The sequence below is a fragment of the Talpa europaea genome (assembly GCF_964194135.1).
Source record: "Talpa europaea genome assembly, chromosome: 14".
In the NCBI taxonomy this organism is placed as follows: Eukaryota; Metazoa; Chordata; class Mammalia; order Eulipotyphla; family Talpidae; genus Talpa; species Talpa europaea.
In genome coordinates, this window is record NC_140082.1 from 29154198 (window position 1) to 29174217 (window position 20020).

General features: G+C 39.0%; 1 protein-coding gene across 7 annotated transcripts in view; it reads right to left on the reverse strand.

The window, feature by feature from the left end:
• Positions 1-20020, reverse strand: part of PRPF18 (pre-mRNA processing factor 18) — a gene marked incomplete at both ends in the record, with an annotated part of 62105 nt that overhangs the window by 12344 nt on the left and 29741 nt on the right. For 3 of the 7 annotated variants that reach the window (XM_084254465.1, XM_084254464.1, XM_084254470.1), the window contains 4 exons: positions 1961-2032; positions 2148-2288; positions 3839-3907; positions 5580-5726. In XM_084254465.1, coding sequence (XP_084110591.1) covers positions 1961-2032; positions 2148-2288; positions 3839-3907; positions 5580-5726 — 429 coding nt within the window. The remainder of the gene's footprint in view (positions 1-1960; positions 2033-2147; positions 2289-3838; positions 3908-5579; positions 5727-20020) is intronic. The other 4 variants (XM_084254468.1, XM_084254467.1, XM_084254466.1 and 1 more) reach the window with 3 other exon arrangements.

Below are 20020 nucleotides of genomic sequence, written 5' to 3' on the forward strand. Positions count from 1 at the left end.
GCTACAAAACACAAAGACTAAAATCAATGAAGACAAATAGGTCTTTTTTTTTTTAATTTTTTTTTTAATAGAGGCATGTTTTATTTTATTTATTTATTTGTTTGTTTGTTTGTTTTGCTTATACATGCACTGGGTACAGTCAGAAGCGCGGGAGGGTGAGAGAATTCACCAGAGCCAGAGCGGGGAGCAGAGCAGGCAGAAGGACCGAAGTACACTGCTGAGGGGAGCAGCGGGCGGCAGGAGAGGTCTGCCGCCATGTGGGACCCTCCTCCGGTGGCCGGGGAGCAGCCGGGGATGGAACCGGCGCTGCAGAGCCTGCGGGTAGCTTCGCAACCCAGCGCTCAACCGCTGCGCCACCGGGGAGGCCCCAAATAGGTCTTTTTCTAAACCCAGACTGTCTACTTATAGGGAGAAAAACTGAAAGCAAGTCAATACTAAAAGACCTAGAGATATTTCAGAAAAGCTTATGTAGCCAGACTTTAATATAGACTTTATATTATATATAGACTTTAATTTCAGAAATTAAACATCTATGTGATTGATAAATAGAGTCGATGAGAAAAAAATACTGGTACTGCTAATACGCTAACTGGAAGACGATTTTCTACCCTAAATTCAAATATTCTCTACAAAGCTTTATTTAAGAAGAGTGTATATACATTTTTACCACTGATTCTCAAATGCCTAAGTTTCAAATCTAGTTATGAACTGACAAAAAATCCAATATTTAGTTTCTCCAATTTCCAAATAAAACCATCCAAACAGATTATTAGTTTATTGGCTCTTTCTGCAGTTTACACAAAATAAATTTTCTGATTCTTACATGTGAGAATAAGGGGATAGGCATCTACTTTAGTAGACAATGACCTTTTCATTTATTCCAATGTAACTGTCCACAAGAATCATGCAACTAATAGACATTATATAGACTAAATTATGGCCATAAATATATACACTGAAGAAATTTGTAGCCATAAAAGTTTTCTTTGTGAAGACTGGCTCTTAGGAGTAAAATCGCTACTTATTAGCCTCGTTAACATGAAGCTTGATCAAGTCAACACCCAGTTACCTAGGAATGCCAGCAGTTCCTTCCTGGAACTACAGATACTCAGTACACAAGAATAAGCAGCATCATTCCCACTTTTCTGTCAGAGTTCCATGTACTCCCTAGAACTGTCAGTGGAACTGCTGCCCTGAAATTCTCTACTCCTATTCTCTTGGGAGGCACAGCCTACCTCTGTTTTTCACCCATCAGGCAGCATCACATTTCCACTCTCCAGCTCTGGTGTCGTAGGCCCTTTTCTTGTTCCTCTGCACCAACTAACAGCCCTCCACCTTCCCCTAACTGAACTCCGTCTCAGCAATCCTTGGACACAAGAGCTCTTTCCCTTGCCACTTGCTGCCAGAACCCATTCAGAAACAAAGCCAGTGGAACATGGAAATGTCTTCCCTTCCATTTCAAATGATACTGAAAAGGGAAAGATGAATTCTGGCAACCTTACATGGAACATTTTCCCAAAGAAACAATTATAAAGGTTAGTTAAATCCTGTCTGTCTCATTAGCGCAATCGTTTGGCTAAATAAGCTTTTATAGCTGGCCTGGGAAACTAACCTGCATAACATTATTTCTATGGGAATATCTGTTCCAGTCCCCAATAATGACCTACAAACTCTGAATTTCAATCCCATTCATAAAATGAGCATTGCCTATATCCATTTCATGCTTTAAAGAATGCTGAGTTACCTTAAAAATAACTAAATACAGAGCAATCTGATGGTGTATTGTTCATACCTAACAATAAAGCTGACCATACATTAAAAAAATAAGTTTTTATACTTCTAGTTCACTTCACATTCATTCTTAAATCACCTATGTAAAATACTGCCACACAAATAAGCATTACATACATAATCTAGATGTGCTCATAAGCATAATTTTGATGCATAAATGGTAACATACCTTCACATATTCTCTCTGCAACATGAATTTAATAATATCTGTTATTGATTCTTTAATATCAGCAGGGAGATTCTGGAAAAGGGGAAAAGAGCATGAACTGATTTTGGAAGCTAACAGACAACATTTATTCTATATATATTCCCTTTTTAAAAGTTAGTTAATAAAAGCCTTTTTCAAGAAGCCTTACCCTTTTCCGTAGCTTTCTGAAGAGGGGTCTGAGATAGGACTCAGTCTGTTTTTGAGTAGCACTGTTGAGTTTACCCTGCACGCTGCGCTTCACATAATCTTCTCTGGCATTCAATTCTTTAGCCCAAACACCAAGAAGAAACTGTTGAAAGAATGGGTAAATTTATACTACAATGCCACCCAGTGGTCCAACAGTTTTAGAAATTCTTTAACATAAAAAAAAATAATAATATTAATATTAAATTTCTTCACTGGTTATTAATATTATTTAGTATTTAATTAATGAACTATTTCTGGTTATTTTGTTCTGCATGTTTTGATGTACACCCTTTAGTAAGACTCAAACATAAATTCTTAGCACAAAATAATCCATTTAAATGCAAAAAGATCTTATCAGGTTTCATGGGTAACAATTTAATAGAAATAAGCATGTACTTGTATTTGTCAGCTATAAAATCATAAAGCTGTGATATATAATCTTCCAAGTGTACTATAGTTAAGTCTTTCTATTTGTGCAATACTGACCACAATTAAAAATTCCAACTAAAACATCTAACTAAAGGAAAAAAAGGAACAGAAATTTATACAACTATGACCCATTCCCTACACTCCTCCCCTTACCCCTTGAGTTTATCTGCACAAAGAATACCGTTTCTTGAGGTAGGTAAACAGTGAAGACTGAAGACATACTCCTCTAGCAGCATTAGCTAAACCTATACCTGTGTAATGAGAAGCCGTCATTCAAAGAGGAAATTCCAGTACCCACCAGTTCCCAGGCCCTCGTCTTAATATATTCAGAATCTGGATGATGACTATGTTGCCACACAAATAAGCTATAAATACTAGCAAAAGCATTTCTTTCTTTTAAATTTCTTGGTGTGAACACAAATAGCTTGTGAATACACTAAAATGAATTTGCAATTTGCACATACTCTACCTAGGCCACTAAAAAGAGTAATGCTAGGAAGAAAACTGGAATGAGTTAATCACAGCAAGAATAGGTACAATTCAGAAATAAAGTCTTTGAAAGGTTACTGATATTATTGGTCTTTTCACTGCCAATGTCTTTCCATATCCTTCTTTCCCTACTATCATCACCCTCTCATTAAAGCTTCTGGAACCCTCTCCTTGTGTGCCTTCTGAAAGTGCTTTCAAGTTTTAAACTTTCCAAACTTCTTGTTCATTCTGCATTCTTTTCTCTGTATATACATTAATAGGTAAGCTTTTTAAAAGTACCACAAAGAAATATTTATTTTAACTTCCACATCCAAGTATATAACTCTAACCCTAAAGTGTACATGCATGGAATATTTGAGTATTCCTCCCCCTTTTTTTAAAGATCTATTTATTTATACAAGAACTGGGGTATAGGCCAGAGGCGTGGGAAGGTGAGAGAATTTACCAGAGACAGAGCTGCGAGCAGGACAGGCAGGTGGACTGAAAACACTGGTGAGGGGTGCAGCGAGCGAGACAGGAGAGGTCTACCATGCCATGTGGGTATCTCTCTGGCCGGCCGGCAATCAAACCCACGCTCCAGAGGCTGTGGACAGCTTCACAGCGCGACGCTCAAAGGCTGAGCCACCGAGGAGGCCCGAGTACTTCCCTTTCTAATCTTTAATCTTTGATAATCCAAAAACACAGAGCCAGTTCCGTAACCCACCAAATGTCCTTCCCTAATCTAGATGTACATACCTTAAGAAACTTGGTAATGATGTCCATGTCTTTATGATCATCTCCCTTTCCTAAAGATTCTCCCAATGCCTGAAAGAAAAATCATGTTTCTATTCACTAATAAAGAGGAATAATTGCATTTGAGTTATCAACACTAATCTAAACAAAAATTCTTTATTACATATACTGTATTTTTTTAAAAGATTTATTTATTATGCATACAAGAGCTGGGGTACAGGCCAGAGATGTTGGGGGTGAGAGGATCCACCAGAGACAGAGCAGGGAACAGAACAGGCAGACTGCGTGAAATACACTGCTGAGGGGAGCAGCAGGCAAAAAAGGAGAGGTCTAATGCACCATATGGGTTTCTCCCTAGCTGGCCGGGGATCAAACTCGTGCTGCAGAGGCTGTGATTTGCTTCATAGGTTGCATCTTAACCCCTTGTGCCACCAGGGAGCCCCATATACTGTATATTTTTATTTAAAAACCTGAAGGAATTTCTAGAAGAGTTAGAAAAGAAAACCATCAATTTGCTAGTTAAATTTAGAAAGCATGCTATCTTATGAATCAAAAGAGTAAAGAGTGGGTAAATGGAATGAGTGCTAATGCATATATGATTTCTTTTGAGAACAAAAATGTTCTAAAATTGCATTGTAATAAAAGCTGTGAATATACCAAAAACTAGTGTGTACTTTAAACAGGCAAACTGTATAATACATGATCTTGAAAAAGCTGTTTTTAAAAAAAGCCCAAAACTGTTTGCTCACACCAATTATTTCTATAAATTTCACATGCATTGATAGGTGTTATGGGGGGAGCTATTAAAAGGACATCCTCCTAAACCCTGATCTCAGAGTACCATGTGGAAAAGCATACCATGTGCAAGAGCAGGAATGAAATAGGACAATAACAGTATGTTTTATTAAGCATTAAGAGCTATAAACTAAGCCATATAGTATGCTCACACTAGATATTTAGATGGTACAACACTTGTTTTTTAATTAAAGATTCCATATATCACTCCACATTTAACACACAGGCAAAATTAGAAAGCAAGATATTGCCAAGTATAGGCAGGGATAAAAGGATACATGACACATACTGGTATGGGGGTATCAACAAGTACAGTCATTGCAAAGAGCAACCTGGTGGTACTTGGACAAGTTGAATATTTACAAATTCAGCAATCTCACATCTTAGTCTGTACAGGGTATGGACAAGATTGTTTATCATAAACCTGCTTGTGACAGAGAGATGGAAGCAATCTAACTGTCTGACATTATGGGGGAATAAAAATGGAACACCACATATATAAAACCACAATATATAAAAATGAACACCACAATATATAAAAATTATGTAGTATTAAAAGCAAATATCCAAATGTATGTAAGCCACCAAGGCTGGATCTTACACACAGTGACAGGTGAAAAAAGAAAAGTGAAAAATAAAATGAAGAATTTCACACACAGTATCATTTATATAAATCAAATTCACACACACACACATTTCAAAAAACCCAAAAAATAAAAGGATGCACATCAAACGTGTTTAAATAACTACTTTTGAAGGGGGACAGGAGTAGAAAATGAGAAAAGGAGAGTGAATAAATAAAAGCATGAAACAAAAGACAATGAACAGGCTTTCTAAAGAGCAATAGCAGGGGTGTGCTCTGAAAAAAAAGGATCTAATGACCTTAACCACCTGCTCCAGGGAAATGAAAGGTGTGATGGGAGATAAAATGAGGTGAAGTAGAGGTTACCTCTAACTCTTCAATTGTGGTGTTTTCTTCATGAACTTTCAAATCATTCTGTGTGTCTTCCTCTCCAGGTTCTTGACCACCTACAAGTTCATTGAGGTATTGTTGGTCGATCTTATCCAAAGCTGCTTTCAAATCATTCCTCAATCCCTGAAAAAGGTGAAAATTTTATCTGGCATGAAATTTCACTTCTGATTTTTCACTAATAAAAAGTACAATTCACTTTTTTTTTCCTCCACAAGGAGGTAAGAGTAAAACAGAGACTCAAATACAGTTATCATTACTGTCCATTTAAAGTTAATTCTTTTTCAAAATTTTTTATTGATTTAATTTTTTATTGGTTTAAATAAAATACTGTGCGGGCTTTAGGTACATAGCTTTTGTGATTCAAAAATCTGTATGTAGTACATTATCACCACCACCAAAAGCTTAGTTTCCATTCACCATTTACCTACCCCCCTTCCCTTTTCCTCTCTGGTAACCACTAGTTTGTTCTTATAGTCAAAATGGTTATGTTTTGTTTGTTCATTTGTTTCCTTTATCTTCCACAAGTGAAATAATACAGTATTTGTCGTTCTCTGATTTCTTTTTTTTTTTAAAAGATTTATTTGTTTATTTATACAAGCACTGGGTATAGTCAGAAGTGCGGGAGGGTGAGAGGATTCACCAGAGCCAGAGCTGACGAAGTAGGCAGACTGACGAAGTGGACTGACGAAGTACACTGCTGAGAGGAGCAGCGGGCGTGGCAGGAGAGGTCTGCGCCCCATGTGGGACCCTCGCCCGATCAAACCGGCGCTGCAGAGGCTGCGGGCAGCTTCGCAACCTGCGCTGAACCACTGCGCCACCAGGAAGGCCCTTTCTCTGATTTTTTTTTTTTCTTTAAAGATTTATTTATTTATTTATTCGTTCATTCATTCATTTATACAAGCACTGGGTACAGTCAGAAGCACGGGAGGGTGAAAGAATTCACCAGAGCCAGAGGGGAGAGGAGAGCAGAATAGGCAGACTGACGAAGTACACTGCTGAGGGGAGCAGCGGGCGGCAGGAGAGGTCTGCGCGCCATGTGGGACCCTCCTCCAGTGGCCGGGGAGCAGCCGGGGATCGAACAGGTGCCGCAGAGGCTGCAGGCAGCTTCGCAACCCAGCGCTCAACCGCTGCACCACCGGGGAGGCCCACTTCTCTGATTTCTTATGAACAGATTTACATTCAGGAGAATGTACATCAATGGCTAGTCCAATCATCAGAAAAATAAAACATGAGTGACAAACCTACATAAGACAATGCATAAATGGTATAATTTTCTAATTATAACTAGTAGAAGTGACCAGGATTCCATTAGAGTCCCCAATCCAGTTTTAAATTGTCTAACAGCATTACAACTACTCCCAACACCTAAAACACTTAGAAACGTTAATAGCATAAACATTTGTGTCTCATCTGTACCCCAGGCTTTCACTATGTTTCTAACAAATTCCATATTTATTAACATTCAGCGTGTGTCCATTTAATAAGAAATGGAATCCTGAAAGCTGGACACTTACACCTTAACAGCACACACAAAAATTAATTCAAATAGATCAAAGACCTAAGAATAAGACCTAAAACTGTAAAACTCTTACAAGAAAACATAAGGGAAAAACTTCATGATGTAGGATTTGGCTATGACGTCTTGAATTTGACACCAAAAACATAGGCAAAAAAGCAAAAACAAAATAGGATGTCAAGATGGCAACAGAAGATACTCCTTGCTTTACTCACAAGAGGAATGACTGACAATTATCCAGGGATAGGACTACTGAGGGAATCCCATATACAGTGGTGAGGCTGAAGCAGCCGCTGCACCTCAGATCAACAATTTAGAACGAATCTAAGGAGATCAGCCCATTTGTACAATGGAAGGTAGACAGGTAGAGAGTGATGAACAGTGTGGGTAGTCTGAGAGGAATGAAGACAACAGGGTTCCCAAACCAAAGTCCCTGGGATGAAAAGACACAGCATGGATGTGGCATAGGTGAACCCCAAAGCAGAGATGCTAGGGTTACTTCATGTGGACTGGAACCCTAGAAAGGAGAACAGAGAAAGTAGTATAGACTACAGACTCACTTCCCCACATCTTGGAATTTGTGCTGGTACTGAGAAGGGTACTAATAGTGCACAGAAGCAGAACATCAAATCTGGGACCCCAAAAAGGAGGGCTAACAGCAGGGACATATAGGAGAACCAGCCCTCCCACATGTCCACGTTAATGACTGACCACCTTCAAACTCTTCTCCCCGACCCTAATGACACAACAGCAGTTGTGTTATCGTTGCCTGAGGCACGTCAGGGCTGTCATTTAGTAACTAAAAAACAAAGCCATAGCACCACCTGCTGGAAAAAGAAAAGATAGGCAGCTCAATTCTGATTTTAAACAAAGGCCAGGGATAGTATAAAAGGTGATAAAATAGAATAAAATTAACGAACAGGAAATAAAAATTGAAGCTTTAATTAAGAAACTAACAGATTCAGGGCCTCCCTGGTGGTGCAGGCGGGTTGAGCAACGCACTGTGAAGCTGTCCACAGCCTCTGCAGCAAGGGTTCAATCTCGGCTGGCCAGGGAGAAACCCACATGGCGCGGCAGACCTCTCCTGTCTCGTCTGCTGATCCCCTCAGCAGTGTATTTTGTCAGTCTGCCTGTTCTGTTCCCCACTCTGTCTCTGGTGAATCTTCTCACCCTCCTGCGCATCTGGCCTGTACCCCAGTTTTTATATAAATAAATAAAATCTTTAAAAAAAAAAGAAACTAACAGATTCAGATTGGGAAGAACTCAATAAGCAACATTAAGAATGCTACAGAAGGGGGGCGGGTGGGGAGGGATTGGGGTCAGAATGGGGCGTTTGCAATTGTATGGGGGAATATAAAAATAAAATTATTTAAAAAAAATGGTAATTATGTGAGGTGATGGGGATGTTAACTAATGTTACTGTAGTAATCATTTTGCAATAAAAAATATTTTATAATTTAAAAAAAAAAAAAGAATGCTACAGAAAACCATGGAAATAGAATAGACCTATTGCAGGAACAAGTCAGTGGGCCTGAAGATAGAAACCTAGAAATAATCCAGTAGAAAAAGAGAGAAATAAGTATTTCAAGAAATGAAGCGATGCTAAGGGAGCTATCTGATTCCGTTAGGAAAGGTAACATAATGGCTATGGGTATCCTGGGATATAAAGAAAAAGAGAAGTGAACAGAGTTTATTCAAAAAATAGCTGAGAACTTCCCACAGCTGAAGAATTACGTATACAACTTCATGAAGCTAACAGAACACCTGATTAACTAAAGGCAAAGAGATCTACATAAAGACACATGGGTTGCAGGGGGAGAAAGTAGGTAACATAAAAAGGTACTCCCATCAGAATTCTCAGCAGTAACTCTACAGGACAAGAGAGAGCAAAATGACATATTCATAAGACTCAAAAGATGAAAGCTGACAACAGTAATCTGTCAAACTCTTTCAGACATGAGGGAAAAATAAAGACTGAAGGAGTTGGATACTACTAAACCCCCCTTTCAAGAATGATGAAAGATATTTTACTTATATCTAAGTAAAAAAAGAAAATTTACAAAACATTAACAAACAGAACCAAAGTACATAAGATAAAATCAGAAACAAGCTGTCATTTATCAGTAATAATCTAAATGCAAATGGACTAAATTCAACAATTAAAAGATAGTAGTTGGATGAATTAAAAAACAATACCCAGGCCTCCCCGGTGGCACAGCAGTTGAGTGCTGGGCTGCAAAGTTGCCCGCAGCCTCTGCAGCACCAGTTCGACCCCCAGCCGCCGGGCAAAGGTCCCACATGGCGCGCAGACCTCTACTGCTGCGCCCCTCAGCAGTGTATTTCGTCAGTCTGCCTGTTCTGCTCCCCGCTCTGGTGAATTCTCTCACCCTCCCGCACTTCTGACTGTACCCAGTGCTTGTATAAATAAATAAATATTTTGAAAATATGAATAAATAAATAACAATACCCAACTATAAGCTGCCCTAAGAGACTCACTTAAGCTATAAAAAACAAACATAGTATGAAGGGATAGAAAATGGTACTCTAAGATGATGGAAATTTTTAACAGGCAGAAACTGCTATACATAAAATAGACTTTCAGTCAAAAAAGGTAACCAAGGGGCCTCACTGGTGGCGCAAAGGGTTGAGACGCAGCACTGTGAAACTATCTGCAGCCGCTGCAGCACGAGTTCAATCCCCGGCCATGGAGGTAACCCAGATGGCGCAGCAGACCTCTCCTGACTCACCTGCTGCTCCCCTCAGCAGTGTATTTTGGTCAGTCCGCCTGTTCTGTTCTCTGCTCTGTCTCTGGTGAATCCTCTCACCCCCCACACCTCTGGCCTGTACCCCAGTTCTTGTATGCATAAATAAATCTTTAAAGAAAAAAAGGTAACCAAGAGGCAAAGACGGATATTATATAACAATAAATGGATCGATACAACAGGATGACTTAACACTTATTAATATATATGTTCCCAATATGGTAGCGCCAAGCAAATACTAACGGAGCAAAAGGGAGACAATTACAGACACACAACAGTAGTATCTGACTTTAACATACCACTCACAACAATAACAGAACGCCAGACAAAAACAAAAACAATCAACTACAATGACAAATTGGGTAAGACGGACTTAGTAGATGTTTACAGAACACTCTACCCCCCAAAAAAAACTATTCAAGTACTCATAGGACATTCTGAGGGATGCTGGGACAGAAAACAAGTCTCAATAAACTTAGGAAGGCTGGGCCTCCCTGGTGGCGCAGCGGTTGAGCACTGGGCTGCAAAGCTGCCCACAGCCTCTGCAGGCACCGGTTCGATCCCCGGCCACCGGTGAGGGTCCCACATGGTGCGCAGACCTCTTCTGCCATGCCCTCTGCTCCCCTCAGCAGTGTATTTTGTCAGGCTGTCTGTTCTGCTCCCTGCTCTGGTGAATTCTCTCTCCCTCCCATGCTCTGACTGTACCCAGTGCTTGTATAAATAAATAAATCTTTAAAAAAAACAAACTTAGGAAGGCTGAAATCATTTCACTCATCTCTTCATTTAACAATGGTATGAAACTAAACCAACCAAAAGGAAAAGAGGAGGGCCCTCCTGGTGGTGCAAGGGCCAGTACAAGGGGTTAAGTCAGCACCGTCAAGCTATTTGCAGCATGAGTTCGATACCTGGCCAGGGAGCTAACCCACATGGTGCAGCAGACCTCTTTGGTCTCACCTGCTGCTCCCTTCAGCAGTGTATTTCAGTCAATCTGTTTTGCTCCCACTCTCTCTGGTGAATCCTCTTACCCCCGCCCCTCACACATCTGGCCTACACCCCAGCTCTTATATGCATAAATAAAATCTCAAAAAAAAGAAAAAGGAAAACCACAAATAAATGTAGACTGAATAGCATACTAATGAACAACTAAGGATAATGAGGAAATCAAAGGATAAACCAAAAATTACCTGGAGATTAATGAAAACAGAAACATGACATATCAGAAGTTATAGGATGTAACAAAGGCAATACCTAAGTCTATAGCTATACAGATCTACCTCAGGAAACAAGGTAAAACATACCCCCAAAAATCTATGCTTACACCTAATACAACAAGAAAGCCCAACATCGAGAAGGAATAAAAATTAGATCATAATAGAAGAATTCAAAAGATCAATGAAAGAGCTGGTCCTTTGAAAAGAAACAAAATACACAACTCTAACCAGACTCACAAGGAAACAGAGAGAACTCAAAATTAAAACAGAAGTTACAACAGATACTACAGGATACAAAGAATTTAAAGAGAGTATATGAACAGTACTAAAATGTGAAAGAAATCAAAAAATTTTTATAAGCATATAACCTTTCAAGACTGCATAAGAAAGAAACTGAAAACCTGAACAGACTGATCACAAATAAGGAAATGGAAATAGTAATCAAAAGTCTCCCCCAAAACAAAAGGACCAAATAGCACCACTAGTAAATTCTATCAAATATAGAGAAAACAGATTACCTTAAAAAAATTTAGATTATAAGATCAATTAGGGAATTACCAGAAAGGAAGGGGGAAGCAAGTGGGTAAATGGGTAAAAGTGATCAACTGTGTGGTGAATGATATATCGATATTTGGACATTTAATGGTAAATGTACAGATGTTGATTTATAAAGATGCACACCTGAAACTTAGTCTAATGCAATGTTATTTGAATTAAAAATTTAAATAAGGGCCTCCCCGGTGGCGCAGCGGTTGAGCGCTGGGTTGCGAAGCTGCCTGCAGCCTCTGAAGCCGGTTCGATCCCCGGCTGCTCCCCGGCCACCAGAGGAGGGTCCCACATGGCGAGCAGACCTCTCCTGCTGCCCGCTGCTCCCCTCAGCAGTGTCCTTCGGTCCTTCTGCCTGCTCTGCTCCCCGCTCTGGCTCTGGTGAATTCTCTCACCCTCCTGCGCTTCTGACTGTACCCAGTGCATGTATAAACCAAACAAACAAACAAATAATAAATAAATAAATAAATAAGACATGCCTCTAGAAAATTTAAAAAAAAGAAAAAAAAAAGAAAAGTTTAAAAAAAAATTTAAATAAAATTTAAAATTAAAAAATGTAAAGAACTAAAAAAAAAAGATTTTATTTGCAGTATAGTCATGCATTTGGAGTCAAGATGGAAGGCAGCATTTAGAAACTGGTAACCATCATGAGTCACACTTAACTAAAAAACAAGCTAAAATAAAAAGGGAAAAGAAATAATTGAACTTCACTGAAATTAAAAACTTTTTTTGGATCAACGATAATGTGAACAGTGAAAAGATAACCCAACCCTCTGCCGGGGCAGACCAGGCACGCAGGGAGTGTGTCCTAGCATCGCCACTTTAGAACAGGGACATTTATTCAGTAAAGACTGCTTGAAACCGGCAGAAGGGCCCAGAGGAGCCAGAGGTGAGCTGGGAAGTTCGCCCATGCCAGGCCCCTTCTGGCCTGCAGTCCGAGCCTAGAGGGAGAGCGGGAACCCACCACCAGGGCAGAACGGGCATGCAGAGGAGTGCGAACCCGCATCGCCTTTTTAGAACAGGGACCTTTCTTCAGTAAAGCCTGCTAGGAACCGGCAGAGGGCTCCTGGAAGAGCCAGAGGTGAGCTGGGAAGTTCGCCCAAGATGCCGGCCAGTACCAGCAACACAGTGTCCCAATGCATACGGCAAATTAAAAAACAGACAGTAGGGAGTAGAAAAACCACATGCAACCCAGCAACTCCTCAGGAAAAAAGCACACCACAAAAAGAAAACCACCCCCGAGATTGCAACAACAGTAACTTGGAAGAACTTCTGAGCCTTCCAGAAAGAGAATTTAAAATTGCCGTGATTAAAAAACTGACAGAAGTCATAAAGGAAAACAATAAGGGAAAAATAATCAACGATCAGAAGAATGAAATTGAGTCTCTAAAGAGGGAAGTAAAAGAAATGCAGGAGATCAAAGAATTAATGGAGGCGCTAAAGAACTCTGGGAAAAGCAATGAAAGCAGAATAGATGAAATGGAAGAATGAATAAGTACTCTTGAAGACACAGAAATAAAAAGAACCAAAACAGAAAAGGAAAGAGAAGTACGGAGGAAAAAGACCAAAGAAAGACTTTGGGAACTACCTGACTCCATGAGGAAAGGAAATATAAGAGTTATAGGAATCCTAGAAGGAGAGGAGAGAGATGTAGGAACAGAGAAAATATTCAAGGAGATAATTGAAGAGAACTTCCCAAATGTGAAGAAGGAGCTGAAAATTGATATACAAGAAGCAAGAAGAACACCAAACTTCCACGATGAAAGGAAAAATACAGCAAGACACATAATAGTAAGGCTCCCAAGAATCCAGGACAAGGAAAAAATAATGAAGCTGACAAGAGGGAAGAAACAGATAACATTCAAAGGAAAACCAATCAGACTGACATCAGACTTCTCCGAAGAAACACTACGAGCAAGGAGAGAGTGGAGGGACATAGTCAACAGACTCCAAGAAAACAGATGCCAGCCAAGAATACTCTATCCCACAAAGCTCTCCTTCCTCTATGAAGAAAGAATAAGGACCTTCCCAGACAAACAGAAACTCTGGAATTTCATTACGACTAAATCCCCACTCCAAAAAATACTACAAGGAGTCCTAAAGCCAGAACCTCAGAGGGACGAATAACAACGAAAGAAGGCCAAAAAAAAAGTTATTAAGAGAATAAATAAATAAAATCAAAGGAAAGACAAACACAATGGCAAATACAGATGTTAACATATCAATATTAACTCTAAATGTAAGTGGACTAAACTCTTCAATAAAAAGACAGAGTTGCAGGCTGGATTAAGAAACAAAATCCAACCTTTTGCTGTCTCCAGGAAACACATTTAGCTACAAAAGATAAAAATAGACTCAAAGTTAAAGGATGGAAAACAATTCTACAAGCAAATGGACCAAAAAAGAAAGCAGGAACAGCTATATCTATATCAGATAAAACAGATTTCAAACTCAAAAAGATAAAAAGATACCCCAATGGTCACTACATTATGATCAAGGGGACAATACTTCAAGAAGAAATAACACTCATTAACATATATTCACCCAACGAAGGAGCACCAAAATATATCAGACAATTATTGTCATCTCTGAAAACAGACATCAGAGAAAACACATACGTAGTGGGAGACTTCAAGACACCACTATCAACAATGGATAGATCAACAAGACAAAAAATAAGTAAAGGCACTAAAGCTCTAAATAAAGATCTAGAGCACTGGGCTTAACAGACATCTATAGAACACTAAACCCAAAAAAACTCTGAGTACACATTTTTCTCAAGTGCACACGGATCATTCTCCAGGATCGATCACATACTGGAACACAAGACGAACATCAACAGATACACCAAGATTGAAATCATACCAACCATCTTTTCTGACCATGAAGGCATCAAACTAGAAATAAACCATAAAAAGAAGGCAAGGAACTCTCCTACCTCATGGAGATTGAAAACCATACTTCTGGAAGACCACTGGACTAACAAGGAGATCAAAGAAGAAATTTAAAAATTCTTTGAATTGAATGACAAGGAGGACACCAATTTCCTAAATGTATGGGATGCAGCAAAAGCAGTAATAAGAGGAAAATATATAGCAACAGAGGCTCACATCAAGAAACAAAAAAGAACTCAAAGAAACAACCTAATCTTGAAGCTCAAAGATATAGAAAAAGAACAACAAAAAAAACCCAAAACCAGTAGAAGAAATAATAAAAACCAAGCAGAAATAAATGAAATCGAAACTAAAAAAACAATCCAAAAGATCAATGAAATCAAGAGCTGGTTCTTCAAAAAAATAAATAAAATAGACAAACCCCTAGCCTGGTTCACAAAGGAAAAAAGGGAGAAAGCACAAATAAACAGGATCATAAATGAAAGAGGAGAAATCACAACAGACACAGCAGAAATCAAAAGAATAATCAGTAACTACTATGAACAGTTATATGGAAACAAGTTCAACAATTTAGAGCAGATGGACAAATTCCAACAACTCTACAATCACCCAAAGCTAGATAAAGAAGAAACAGAACACCTAAACAGACCAATTACAAGCAGCGAAATTGAAATGGTAATCAAAAACCTCCCCAAAAACAAAAGCCCAGGAACTGATGGATTTACAAATTAATTCTACCAAACATTCAGAGATGAATTAGTGCCTATCCTTCACAAACTCTTCCAAAAAATTGAGAAGGAAGGAATAATACCAAACACGTTCTATGAAGCCAACATTACACTAATATCAAAACCAAACAAGGACAACACAAAAAAAGAAACCTACAGGCCAATCTCCCTAATGAACACTGATGTAAAAATCCTCAATAAAATTTTAGCTATCAGAATCCAACAATATATCCATAAGATAATTCACCACGACCAAGTAGGATTCATTCCAGGGACACAAGGATGGTTCAACATCCGAAAATCAATCAACTTATCCAACACATCAACAAAAAGAAATATAAAAACCATATGATAATAGCAATAGATGCTGAAAAAGCTTTCGACCGACAAAGTGCAACACCCATTCATGATAAAAGCTCTTGAAATTCTTGGGATACAAGGAACATACCTCAACATCATAGAGGCCCTATATGACAAGCCAACAGCCAGTATTATTCTCAATGGTGAAAAGCTGAAAGCATTTCCATTAAGATCTGGAACAAGGGCCTCCCCGGTGGCACAGCGGTTGAGCGCTGGGTTGCGATGCTGCCCGCAGCCTCTGCAGTGCCGGTTCGATCCCCGGCTGCTCCCTGGCCACCGGAGGAGGGTCCCACATGGCGCACAGACCTCTCCTGCCGCCCGCTGCTCCCCTCAGCAGTGTACTTCGGTCCTTCTGCCTGCTCTGCTCCCCGCTCTGGCTCTGGTGAATTCTCTCACCCTCCCGCGCTTCTGACTGTACCCAGTGCATGTATAAACAAAAAAAAAAAAAAAAAAACCAACAACTAAATAAATAAAACATGCCTCTAAAAAAAAAATTTTAAAAAAAATCTGGAACAAGACAAGGATGTCCACTCTCACCACTGCTTTTCAATATAATACTGGAAGTCCTAGCCAGAGCAATAAGACAAGAGAAAGACATACAAGGAATCCAAATAGGAAAAGAAGTCAAACTGTCACTATTTGCAGATGATATGATAACATACAGAGAGAACCCCAAAAACTCCACAGAAAAACTAATTCAACTCATCAATCAGTTCAGTAAAGTGGCAGGATACAAAATCAACATGCAAAAATCAGTAGCCTTCCTATATACAAACAATAAATCTGAAGAAGAAATCAAAAAACCATCCCTTTTATTATTGAAACAAAAAAATCAAATATTTGGGAATAAATCTAACAAAGAGGTAAAGGACCTATACAAAGAAAACTATAAAACACTGTTAAAAGAAATAGAAGAAGGCACAAAGAAATGGAAAGACATCCCCTGCTCATGGATTGGAAGAATAAACATTATTAAAATGGCCATCCTACCAAAAGCAATATACAGATTCAATGCTATTCCAATCAAAATTTCAATGTCATTCTTCAAAAAAATAGAACAATTATTGATGAAATTCATATGGAATCACCAAAAACCCCGAATAGCCAAAGCTCTCCTGAAAAAAAAAAAAAAGAAGGGAATGGAGGCATCACACTCCCAGACTTCAAACTATACTACAAAGCCATAATCATCAAAACTGCATGGTATTGGAACAAGAACAGACACACAGACCAATGGCATCGAATAGAAAATCCAGAAATAAACCCACAGATTTATGGCCAACTAATCTTTGACAAATGAACAAAGAATATGCATTGGAGCAAAGAAAGTTTGTTCAATAAATGGTGCTGGGAAAACTGGGTCGCTACATGCAAAAGAATGAAGCTTTACTACTACCTCACACCATACACAAAAACCAACTCAAAATGGATTAAAGAACTAGACATAAGACCTGAAACCATAAAATACATAGAAGGAAATACAGGCGAAACACTATGTGATATGCACATCAAAGACATCTTTACAGGCACATCACCCAAAGCAGTGATAGTGAAGGCAAAGATAAACAGCTGGGACTACATCAAATTAAAGAGCTTCTGCACAGCAAAAGAGACAATAACAAAAACAAAGAGAAACCCCACCGACTGAGAGAACATTTTTGCACACAACACTAATGATAAAGGACTGATCACAAAAATCTGCAAAGAGCTGATGAGACTCAACAAAAACAAAGAAAATAATCCTGTCAAAAAATGGTCAGAAGCGCTAAAAAGAAACTTCTCTGAAGAGGAAATGCAAATGGCCAACAGGCATATGAAAAAATGTTCAACATCACTTGTCATCAGGGAAATGCAAATCAAAACTACCATGAGATACCATCTTACACCAGTGAGAATGGCACATATTAAAAAAACTAGCAACTACAAATGTTGGCGAGGATGTGGAGAAAAAGGAACTCTCCTGCACTGTTGGTGGGAGTGCAAACTGGTCCAACCACTATGGAGAGCTGTGTGGAGATTTCTGGACCTACTAAACATAGAGCTTCCATAGGATCCAGCAATTCCACTCCTAGGGATTTACCCAAAAGACACAGAAACATCAATTCCAAAGAGCACCTGCACCCCTATGTTTATAGCAGCACTGTTTACAATAGCTAAGCTTTGGAAACAACCCAAATGCCCAAAAATAGATGACTGGATCAAGAAGATGTGGTACATATACACCATGGAATATTACTCGGCATTCAAAAAAGATAAACACATGCAATTTGCAGCAACATGGATGGCGCTGGAAGGGATCATGCTCAGCGAAATAAGCCAGAAAGAAAAAGAAAAATACTGGATGGTCTCACTCATAGCAGGAATCTAGGAAACTTAAATAAAGGATCAGGAAAAAGAATAACCATAAGAAAGTGAAAATCAAAATCAACAAACTATGAAACAGAGACACTCTAGGGGGGGTAGGGGGAGGGGAGGGATTGGGGTCAAAATAAGGGGGTGGCAATTGTATGGGGAATATAAAAATAAAAAATATTAAAAAAATTTTTAAATTTTTAAAATTTAAGACAGAAAATAAGTTCATTTCAATTTAAAAAAAAAAGATAACCCAGAAGATGGGAGAAAACATTTGCAATCACATATCTGATAAGGACTGACATTCAAAATATAGAAAGAAATCCTACCACTTCACAAAAACAAAAAAACTGATAAAAATGGTCAAAGATCTTGAATAGAATACATACAAATGGCAATAAGCAAATGAAAAAGATACTCATCATTAATCATTAAGGAAATGCAAATTAAAACCACAAATTTGTCACCACTTCACATCCATTAGGATTTTTATTATTAAAAAATCCAAAACTAGGCCCTCGCTGGTGGCGCAAGAGGTTAAGACAAATCATTAAGAAGCTATCCACAGCCACTGCAGCACAAGTTCGATACCCGGCCAAGAAGATACCTACATGGTGCAGCAGACCTCTCCTGACTCTATCTTCCCTACTCTATCTATCTATCTTCCCTACTCTATCTCTGGTGAATCCTCTCACCCCTCCCCCACACCTCTGGCCTGTACCCCACTATGTATAAATAAATCTTTAAAAAAAAAAAAAAAGTTTTCGGCAGCCACTGTAGTTCAACTCCCTGCCAGGGAGGTGACCCACATGGCACAGCAGACCTCTCCTGTCTTGCCCACTGCGCCCCTCAACAGTGTATTTCAGTAGATCTGCCTGTTCTGCTCCCCCCTCTGTCTCTGGTTTATCCTTTCACACCCCACAACTCTGGCTTGCAATCCAGCTCTCATATGCATAAATAAATAAATCTTTAAAAAAAAAATTTTTTTTTTAATCAAAACCGAAAACACAGTATTGGTTAGAATGTAGAGAATTGGAACGCTTGTTCATAGCTGGTAGGAATATAAAATGGTACATACAGCTGCTATGGAAAATGGTATGGAAGTACCTCAAAAATTACAATGTGATCCAGCAATTCCACTGCTGGGTATATACCCAAAAGAAGTGAAAGCAGACATATCAACAGATACTTGTTTACACATGTTCATAGTAGCATTATTCACAAGAGTCAATAGGTAACAACCCAATAATAAACCACCCAAAAGTCCATCAAGAATGACTGGATAAACAAACGGGGTCCATACATACAAAAAAAAATATTATTCAGCCTGAAAAATTAAGGAGATTCTGACATAAGCTACAACGTGGATGAACCTTTAAGGCATCAAATTAGAAGGCTAGACCAGGGTAGCCTTTATTACCTATCAGTCATTACCCTCACCAGGTGCAATCACATGAAAGACCCCAAACAAAAAATTGCCCAGATTAAGTTAATCAAACCACACAACTGTGAGAGTTACTAATCATCTTAAGTTACTAGGTTTCAACATGGTTTGCTACAGTCATAGACAACCAAAAATGATTAAACCATTTTAAGCTATAAAGTTTTGAGGTGATTTGTTACACAGCCATAGATAACAACTCTCTCAATAATTGTTAGATGGGCCTCCCTGGTGGCGCAAAGGGGTTAAGCACCCCACTATGAAGCAATCCGCAGCCTCTGCAGCACGAGTTCTATCCCCGGACGGCTAGGGAGCTACCCACATGGCGCAGTAGACCTCTCCTGTCTCACCTGCTGCTCCCCTCAGCAGTGCATTTCAGTCAGTTTGTCTATTCTGTTCCCCACTCTCTCTGGTGAATCCTCTCATCCCCCACACTTCTGGCCTATACCCCAGCTCCTGTATGCAAAAATAAATAAATCTTAAAAAAAAAATTGATAAAGTGGATAAGTTAATAAGGCCACAGAAGATCTGAACAACAATACCATATATATAAACATACATATGTTTTATGCTCTCTATATAATGCATAATATATATTACATAATAT